The sequence below is a fragment of the Episyrphus balteatus genome, chromosome 4 (genome assembly GCF_945859705.1).
Source record: "Episyrphus balteatus chromosome 4, idEpiBalt1.1, whole genome shotgun sequence".
NCBI lineage: Eukaryota > Metazoa > Arthropoda > Insecta > Diptera > Syrphidae > Episyrphus > Episyrphus balteatus.
Window position 1 is genome coordinate 47459150 of NC_079137.1, and position 10549 is coordinate 47469698.

Here is a 10549-nt window from a genome sequence, read left to right on the forward strand (position 1 = left end):
TGGGAACACATTTTTTTTTAAATGCATTTTTTTGGGAAGTGGTACCCCTTGGATTTTTTTTTCGAAAATCTGAAAAAAAAATATTTTTTTAATTTTTTAACTATACACACAAGAGACCTTTCTCATTGAATTTGGAGGAAGTTTTTGAAAATGCATTATTTTTCGGTAAAGGGTTAACCTTGGATCTTATGGAAAATCTAAAGAAAATAAATTTGAAATTTTCTTACCTAAATGCATAGGCCTGTTCACTGTGATATCATATCTGTAAACCGAAACTTGTTTCGGGACTTTGATCCGAAAATATATTTTTCCGAATGCAAAAAAAAAAAAAATATTGCGATTACAAATAACACTGGTCAACAAAATTTAACTTTTTTTTGCCTAAAACAACCAAAATATACTTTTCTAGTAGTTTTTGGGGTGCTGAATCCGAATCTGAAGTCAGAAAAATTTTATTGGCCTCCGTTTTTTAAATATTACCGTTATAAAATGAAATAAACGTCATTTTGGCTGTTTTCAAAGTTCTGTTTTTATGTGAGGTAATTCATTATAAACAAATTTGTAACGGTTATTATAACAAAATAAATTTTTCTTTCAAAAACTGTTTAAATTTTCACGATATCTCTTTTATTGCTCGAGATATCTTAAGTTTCATTTAATAAGCCAAAGAGAAACTAAACTTAATCTAAAGTATAAGTCACTGGTCACAGAATTATTGCCACAAGAACCAAAATAAACTTTTCTGAAGGTTTTCGAGTTGCTGAACTCAAATCCGCAATCGGAAAAAATTCTATTAGCCTCCGTTATTGAAATATAACCGTTATAAAAAAACCTTTTTTTTTGCATTTTATAACGGTAATATTTCAAGAACGAAGGCTAATAGAATTTTTCTGATTGTGGATTCGAGTTCATCAACCCAAAAACCTTAAGAAAAGTATATTTTGATTCTTGTGGCAAAAAAAGTTTAATTTGGTTGGCCAGTGTTGTTTCTGATTCAAAGACCGCTACTTAAATTTTAAATATCTCGGGCAATAAAAGAGATAGGTATCGGAAAGATTTAAACTTTTTTTGAAAGAATAAAACTAGCTCTTATAGGAAACGTTACAAATTTATTCATATTGAATTACTCCACATAAAAAAATAACCTCGAAAACAGCCAAAATTACGTTTTTTTGACATTTTGTAACGGTAATATTTCAAAAACGAAGGCCAATAAAACTTTTCTGTCTTGAGATTCGGATTCAGCACTCCAAAAACTACTAGAAAAGTATATTTTGGTTCTTGTGGCAAAAACCTTGTTGACCAGTGTAATTCAGCAACCCGAACTCCTACAAACTTTTGGTTTTCAGTTATGAATAGAGCCTAGAGAGTCCTTTCTTGACCCATAGGGGTTTTTCCTTTTTCCCAAAAAAAAAAGAAACTTTAAAGATAGATTTTGAATTACAACTTCAATTTTTTAATTTTGAAAAAGTATGTATTTGTAGCTTGTGTGCGAAGAACCTTAAACGAATTCGATTCAAGATATACTATGTATGAATGTACGCTGTGACGATAGACCCTAACAAAAACTCTTCCCTTCCTTTCATTAAATTCACAAAATTCTAAAAGTCTTGCCTGTTAAGAACCTCGATCCAAAAGAACTTAGGCTATCAAATGTTATAAAAAAGGAGACTCACTATCAATGCTTTTTTTTAAGTTTATTCTCTTAAAAACTGTTTGGAATAAAAGTTAAAGATTTATATTAAAGATGAATTTTCACCGTTTTGTTAATTTTGGCCATCTTCACCGCCTCCGCCTTTTCCTCCTTTCCCACCTTGTCCGCCTTTTCCAGCTTGTCCATATCCTTGACCGTCACCGTTTTGTCCACCTTTTCCACCTTGTCCGCCTTGTCCACCTTTCCCACCTTGTCCGTTTTGTGAACCATTTTCAGCACTCCTTTTAACAACACTATGGAAAGCTGCTAGTTCTTTTTTGCCTCCGGGTGGTCCAGGTGGTCCACCTTGTGGTGGGTCATGAGCACTCTTTTTAACAATAAAAGAGGCTCCAAGTTCCTATTATAACAAAAAGTATAGAAAAAATGTTTATACTTTTTTATGAATTAAAAAAAAAAAAAACTTATTATACCATTAGCATAAAAAGGCCCAAGAGCAAGATCACAAGCTTAGTAAATAATTTCATTTTAAAGTTATTTTAGTTCAACTGTCACATTTTCAATATTTGTGAATTCTTAAATAGTAAAAATTAAAAAAATTAACGTTCTCATTTTTTTTTACTTCCCAACAGTCTCCATATAAAATTATTTGTTATTTGTTTAAAATAAATAAAAATAATGAAACCATGTAATTTGTGATTTAATCACAAAAAGAATGCGATTAAAATCTTGAAAATCAAGTAAATGCAATGGCAAAAAAAAAATTCAATTAAATAATTAATTGTAGACAAAAGTTAAAAAGCGTTTTTGTACACTCACCTCGTGATGCATTTCTATTCAGAATGTAATTTGGAAATATAATTACATTTGGCCTTGGCATGAACTTTTTACTAGTGATGGGAACTACCGAATAAAAACTATCAAACTATCGATATTTGTAAAATATTCATTCATTCGATAGTTTTAAATCATTCATTTAGTTAATATTTTTATTCGAATATATTTTTTTAAACGATAGTTTTCTCATTTGAATAGTTTTTTCATTCGAATAGTTTTTTTGCTCGATAGTTTTTTCATTCGAATAGTTTTTTTTAAACTATAGTTTTTTTCATTTGAATAGTTTTTTTATTCGATAGTTTTTATTCGAATGAATGAATGAACTATTCGATAGTTCAAATCATTCCGTTACTACCTATCGATAGTTTAAATCATTCGATAGTTGTTCCCATCACTACTTTTTACAATGTAACATAAAGGTAATACGTAATTACCATTTTTGAGTATGAATGGAAAAATTCCAATGACGCTTTGTTTATTCAAGCAAAAAGATATGAAGTCATGTTTTCGAGATATCTTAATCTCAATATATACTTTTTGCTGTTGCAAAACTTGAGGCTATTAATTGCTTCAGAATAAAAATTTAAAGATAAAAAACTCTAAGAGAAGTGTAATTTGGTTGGCAGTCTTTTTTGATTGTGCACTTTTGTAGCAAACGTTATTCATTTTCGTCTCTAAATAGCTACTAATGTGATTTTTGACTGGTTTATCGTCGTAGCTTGATCATTTAGCTCAAAGTTTGGTTTTTAGCATTATTATCCATCACGTTAAGGGATCTTTTAAAGCTAGTTCGTTTCGTAATAAAAAAATATTAACACAAAACTGATTCATGACCAAAAAGCTTGCTTCTAATCGGTATTTTTCGGTACGAACATATTTAAGCTTTGAGGATTACAATTCAATAGTGCGTCAACCTATGTAACTTCAACTTTTTATCGATTTAGAAAAGGGATACTTTAGAATGTCAACAGAGTGTGGTTGAAAAGTTCAATGTTTGGTGAAATAAGCCTATGTTTATTAACAATTTAACGAGATGGACTCATGTTCCTTTGACAAAAAAGTTGGATTTATCTAAAATATTACGAAATAACATCTTTATTTAGTCTACGAAAAAAGGAATTCGAAGTTATTAATTAAAAAATTGTTGAACATATTCCACAGTGATATTAAATTTTTTCATAATTATAAACAAAAAAAAATCCAGTCAATAGATCTTTGATTGGCTTCTAAGTTCCACTGCCCGGCCAGCAACCCGCGGCGCCTATCCGATGTTTTAATCGACGGATTTGGAGAAAATTTTTGAAAATTCCGAATTTTTAGACCAGGAACCAAAACTTGTTTCGGGATTTCGATCCGAAAATATCTGCTTCCGAATGAAATAAAAAGAAAAAAAAAAAAAACAATATTTCGATTGCAAATAATTCATCAATCCGAACTCCTACAAACTTTCGGTTTTCAGTAATGAATAGAGTCTAGATAGTCCTTTCTTTTGATGTCTCATTCGATGGATTTGGGGAAAATTTTTGAAAATTCCGAATTTTTAGACAAGGGGTACCCCTTGGATAATTTTCGAAAATCTTAAAAAATAAATTTTTAATTTTTTTAGCTGAATGCATAGGCCTGTTCACTGTGATCTCATATCTGTAAACCAAAACTTGTTTTGGGACTTTGATCCGAAAATACGAGTATCTGCTTTCGAATGAAAATATTTCGATTACAAATAATTCAGCAATCCGAACTCCTACAAACTTTCGGTTTTCAGTAATGAATAGAGTCTAGATAGTCCTTTCTTTTGATGTCTCATTCGATGGATTTGGGGAAAATTTTTGAAAATTCCGAATTTTTAGACTTGGATAATTTTCGAAAATCTTAAAAAAATAAATTTTTAATTTTTTTTGCTGAATGCATAGGCCTGTTCACTGTGATCTCATATCTGTAAACCAAAACTTGTTTTGGGACTTTGATCCGAAAATACGAGTATCTGCTTTCGAATGAAAATATTTCGATTACAAATAATTCAGCAATCCGAACTCCTACAAACTTTCGGTTTTCAGTAATGAATAGAGTCTAGATAGTCCTTTCTTTTGATGTCTCATTCGATGGATTTGGGGAAAATTTTTGAAAATTCCGAATTTTTAGACTTGGATAATTTTCGAAAATCTTAAAAAAATAAATTTTTAATTTTTTTTGCTGAATGCATAGGCCTGTTCACTGTGATCTCATATCTGTAAACCAAAACTTGTTTTGGGACTTTGATCCGAAAATACGAGTATCTGCTTTCGAATGAAAATATTTCGATTACAAATAATTCAGCAATCCGAACTCCTACAAACTTTCGGTTTTCAGTAATGAATAGAGTCTAGATAGTCCTTTCTTTTGATGTCTCATTCGATGGATTTGGGGAAAATTTTTGAAAATTCCGAATTTTTAGACAAGGGGCACCCCTTGGATAATTTTCGAAAATCTTAAAAAAATAAATTTGCAAATAATTCAGCAACCCGAACTCCTACAAACTTTCGGTTTTCAGTAATGAATAGAATCTAGATAGTCCTTTCTTTTGATGTCTCATTCGATGGATTTGGGGAAAATTTTTGAAAATTCCGAATTTTTAGAAAAGGGGTACCCCTTCGATAATTTTCGAAAATCTTAAAAAAATATTTTTTTTTATTTTTTCACTGAATGCATAGGCCTGTTCACTGTGATCTCATATCTGTACACCAAAGCTTTGTTTGGGACTTTGATCCGAAAATACGAGTATCTGCTTTCGAATGAAAATATTTCGATTGCAAATAATTCAGCAATCCGAACTAATACAAACTTTCGGTTTTCAGTAATGAATAGAGTCTAGATTGTCCTTTCTTTTGATGTCTCATTCGATGGATTTGGGGAAAATTTTTGAAAATTCCGAATTTTTAGACAAGGGGTACCCCTTGGATAATTTTCGAAAATCTTAAAAAAATAAATCTGCAAATAATTCAGCAACCCGAACTCCTACAAACTTTCGGTTTTCAGTAATGAATAGAGTGTAGATAGTCCTTACTTTTGATGTCTCATTCGATGGATTTAGGGAAAATTTTTGAAAATTCCGAAATTTAAGACAAGGGGTACCCCTTGGATAATTTTCGAAAATCTTAAAAAAATAAATTTGCAAATAATTCAGCAATCCGAACTAATACAAACTTTCGGTTTTCAGTAATGAATAGAGTCTAGATAGTCCTTTCTTTTGATGTCTCATTCGATGGATTTGGGTAAAATTTTTGAAAATTCCGAATTTTTAGACAAGGATAATTGGATAATTTTCGAAAATCTTAAAAAAATAACTTTGTAATTTTTTTAGCTGAATGCATATGGCTGTTCACTGTGATCTCATATCTGTGAACCAAAACTTGTTTCGGAACTTTGATCTGCAAAACGTCCGAAGAAAAATAAGAATGTTTCGGTACGAATTACTCAGCAATCTGACCTCTGAGAAACTTTAAAACCGTATTAGTCTAATATCCTTTGTATTCTCTCTGTTTCTATTGAAAATTTACTATTTTTCTTAAAACAATATATCCTCGTCCTCGTACATATTCCTGACAAGAAAAAAAGAATTTATTACTCAGCAATATCCCGCCGATAGAATATTTTATTAATGCTAATTCAATTCATACAAATTTTCTAAAGTCGTCCTTCAAGTCAAATAACGACGACGAATGAGCTATTTTACATACTCGTACTCGTAAATCCTTTTATTCTTCGTTTACAATGACGATGGTGATTCCTTTTAAGGATTTATATATTTTTCTTAGCTACTGTTGGAACTTTGTCTTCCAATTTTCCATATGTCTTCATGTGCTCTTATAATTTTTTTTTTCTGTTTCTTATTTAACTAGAATAAGGATGAATGGTTTTTTTTTAAGGGAGGGAGAGAAATTGAAAGTAATAAGGAAGAAGGCAACATTATTGTATGCGCGCCACTTGACGGAAGACGAAGATAAAGTGAATATTTGGCTTAGAAAACATTGATAAGTAATTGAAAATCTAAATGTCAAGTTGTAAAATAGGAGTATAGGAGATTCAATCTGAAGGGTATTAGTCTAAGAATGTGTCTTGTTTAAAAGATATGGAAAGTATTACTGGACTTGAAGAAAGAACCAAGTTAAATTTTAGATAAGGAATGTTTATTGAATTGAAAATTAGTGGAAATTTATTCACGAATTTCGTTTCAGATTTTCTTTCGTATTTTGAATTTTTCTTTAAAACGCTGTATTTTCGGTCAACTGATTCTGATTTTTATTTCTTCAGTTTCAATCAACTAGATTTCTTGGAATGAAAAATCCCTTAGGGCAATCACCACCGTAAAATCCTGATCAGTGTCAATTTCCTAGCTCTTTTTAACCAAAACAATTTAAAAAAAACCCTAAAACTTCCTACCCAATCATAAAAAACCCATCTACTAGAATAATAAACAATCAACAAAAAAAAAAAAAAACCCCCACCCACAAAATGTAACGCTACCCATGACACAGGATATATTGAATAGAAAAACAATTTGAAAATTTCATTATTTCCGCCATTGAAAATTCCGCCCAAGGAGCCTGTTTAAATATTCCTATCAAATTCTTGTCTAATTGTTTCGCTTAAGTCCTACCAACCTATTCCTAACCATACCTAACTCACTCTTTCGCGCTTGTGTGACAAGGGACATACAAAAAAAACTGTAACAGTGAAGGGTTAAACGCCTAAGAAACTGTTTCCCGGTTATGAGAAAAATTGTTGAAAAGTTAATTCACTCCCAAGACCCATTCCATATACCTTCTTCTATATCATCATCATCATAATCATCAAGCTCCAACAACAAACCTTTATGCCCAAGAAATAAAATCAAAATGAAGCCAAGAATATACTTTTTTTTTTTTTTGTAACCAAAGTCATGTCCTCGAGGGGTTTGTGTGGTACAGAAATTTACTTTATATTATCTTTAACGTTCGTTCCGAAAGACCCATAATAAATCATCAACTTAAGGGACATGACTTTTCTTATACTTTTCTGCGCTGCTCTCCAACTCTATAATAATATATAGAGCACAAAAGTGAAGTTCCTGGAGTTCACTCACTCACACACATACAAACCAGTTCTACCTTTATGAATTTTCAAAATTAATGTCCTTCTTTCTTATAAATACTTTGGAGCTAGACTAAAAAACAGAAGAAAAGTTAAAAGACTTGTTGTAAAAGTTTCACAAGACACCATCATCATCAGCAGTAACAGCAACAGCAGCAGACCAAGGATATTTTAAGGACGAAAGGAAGGTAAAAAGGTTGAGAATTAAATTCAAAGGCTTTTTAAATAATTAACACCCTGTGCGGTAAAGCGCGGAGCTGTGGTGACACTGAACCCTATGGCCCCTGCTGGGGTAGCCTTGCGAATCGGATATGGGTTTGTATGTGTGTGTTTGTCAGTGTGCGACACGGTTGCTGGGGGTAAGTGACATTACTTAAGCGTTTCGGGATTAATTGTATATGTAAATATTACAAATCGACGGTAACTTCTTCTTCGAAGGAAGTTTATTTTCATTTTGTCTTGTTGTTCTTTAGCGACACAATATTTAAATTCAAAACAAAATATTTAAGTTCAAGTTTTTTACAATTTTGCTTGATAAAAGGAATTTAAACTTGTGTCTTTAGATTTGTAGAGAGTCGGGCTAGTTTATTTGATGGTGTATGAATGTGAAAGCAATCAAGTTCAGTCTGTGAGATAAAGCCATGGGTCAAAAGTCCATAGTCAGGTATATGGCCTTATGAAATATCTGCAAAGTGATATTGAACCAGAACCATTCTCCCAAAGCGTCACAAGACTATATTTTCTTTCGACATAAATCCAAAATGTAAGTATGGCCTTGTGACATTTTATAAAAAGGGACTTATGTACATACTTCCATTTTAAGCCATATTGCTTTTAGTCTATGTTAACATTGAAATTAATTTGGGGGCGAACGCTTTCCCTGTAAACTCAAGAAAAAAGTTGTTGGAGGCAGCAAACGAGATAGGGGGAGAAGTTTTTCAAACCTGCCTGGTTCATTTGCGCAACGTTAACCCATGATAGCCCAACTTTTATTTTCGCTATCCTATCTACCCTCAGTTTAAAAAATATTTTTTTTTTTTTTCAGTGTAAAAATTTTTGATTTATTAATGTAGTTCGTTTGCCCAAAGTTAGCGCAGGCAAAACCACCAATTAATAATTTAATTTTATAAAAAAAAAAAAAAAAAACAGTACGCATAGAACACAGTGACCTTTTTCATTTATAATTTTTATAAGTAAATCCAGGACAGCCCTTTTTTATATTCACTATTATTTTTTTATTTTTATTCACAGCATTATTTTTTATTCACCTCAAAAACCACAAAAAATATTTTTTTTTTCAGTGTAAAAATCGTTAATTTATCACTGTTGTTCGTTTGCCCAGCCACCATTTATTTCCGTCATCCCAACTTTAGTTGTTCAAAAAGGCCAAATGTTTTCTAGAAGTTTTGTTTTGTAGGAGAAAAAAAAAAAAAATAATAAAAATAGTACGCATACACCAAAGTGAACTTTTTAATTTATAATTTGGAAAAAGTAAATCCACTCACTTAGAATTCTTATTTGATTGAATTTATTTCATATAACATTCCTGTTAAGAAGTTGATTTCTTTTATTTCCATTTAAAAACCACAAAACACAAATATTTTTTCCAGTGTAAAAATCATTTTTTTTGGTTTGCCATATGAGCACGTAGGAAAGCTACATACTTTAATCTATCCAAACTTTTTTCAAAAGTATTATTATTATTTCTTAAGGTGAATTTTATAATCAACTTAATTTCACTTAAATTTGATAAAGAAATTTTTTGAATTTCTTATCAATGAATAAAAAGTTTTTATATTTTGAAAATTCAATGATTACAAACGTCTTTTTCAAGACATTTTTATTGAATTTTTAAAATATTTGAGCGATTTAAGAAATCTAAAAGCAACTTATTGAGAACCATAACAAAGAATTTAAGAAAAGAAAAGTTTAAGATAAGTATCTATTATAAATATATTATAATTTTTTTAGAATTAGTTTATTATTTTAGTCCTAAAGAAGAGTGTATTCACACTTGAAACGTCGACGAAAAACAATTAGTTATCAAAAACGACCTATAGCCTACACAGAAAAACAAGTTAAGTTTTTTCAAAAGTGTCAACAAATATAAAATGGTGTATGATGTGATTTTTTTTCTGTAATTTTTAAACCTTTCTCAACTTCATGATAATTAAAACAAATTCCATCACTGTTTTTCGTAAGCCCACCCTTAGTTCAAAAATAATAAAAAAAAACTTTTTTCAAATTACCAACAAAAATTACAAAAAAAAATATTTTCTTTTTTCAGTGTAAAAATTCTTCTTTCTATATATTCCTTTAATTTACTGTGGTTATTCCAATAAATTCCTAAAATTTTTGAACTAAAAAAGACAAACCAAAACAGTGAAGGAATTTATTCTAGTTTGGGGAGCCAACAGGGTGATGCATTAAATTAAAGAAAATATATTTTCCTTACAAACATTTCATTTAATAATTCCATCTTTTAAATAATTGAAATTAATGCCCCATTTACAGTTAAAAATTTCACATATGATTCAATTCGATGGTGCATTTTCATAAGTTCGATTTGGATCTTATGTCTCGCAAGGGACATAAATTCCATAAATACATTTTTATTAAATGCCCCTATTTCTTAAAACAAAGTACAATACGTTAGAGATGTATAAACGGTTGTCACCATGATTACCTGTGCAACTGCCCTATAATTCACTGTTAGTGGCATTATTAATTCATATTTGAATGTGAATTAAAGTAGGAATCTGGCGTATTAAAAAAAAAAAAAATCTGAAAAAGTGAAATACTACCGAATCGGTGTACCTAATTTCACGTTATCATGGTGAAATAAGAATACCTAAACGTAAAGACTCGGGGTTGTTTCATTTTCCTTAAGTGAAATATAGCCGAATTTTGATATTCGGCTGGTGTTAAAAGCTTTTTTTTTTTATCTTTTATATA

The 10549-nt window shown here is 30.4% G+C and overlaps 1 protein-coding gene across 1 annotated transcript; it reads right to left on the reverse strand.

Moving 5' to 3' along the window:
- Positions 1–1720: 1720 nt before the first annotated feature.
- LOC129917728 (mesenchyme-specific cell surface glycoprotein-like) lies at positions 1721–2228 on the reverse strand. Its single transcript, XM_055997809.1, has 2 exons — positions 2125–2228; positions 1721–2051 (listed from the first exon to the last, which is right to left on the reverse strand). The coding sequence occupies exons 1-2, from the start codon at positions 2176–2178 to the stop codon at positions 1767–1769; spliced, it is 339 nt and encodes a 112-aa protein (XP_055853784.1). The 5' UTR covers positions 2179–2228; the 3' UTR covers positions 1721–1766.
- Positions 2229–10549: the final 8321 nt, after the last annotated feature.

Coding starts and splice junctions, on each gene's coding strand:
- LOC129917728 (XM_055997809.1), bottom strand. CDS start 2,178: ATGAAATTATTTACTAAGCTTGTGATCTTGCTCTTGGGCCTTTTTATG. Junction 2,052..2,124: donor TGGGCCTTTTTATGCTAATG/GTATAATAAGTT, acceptor TTGTTATAATAG/GAACTTGGAGCCTCTTTTAT.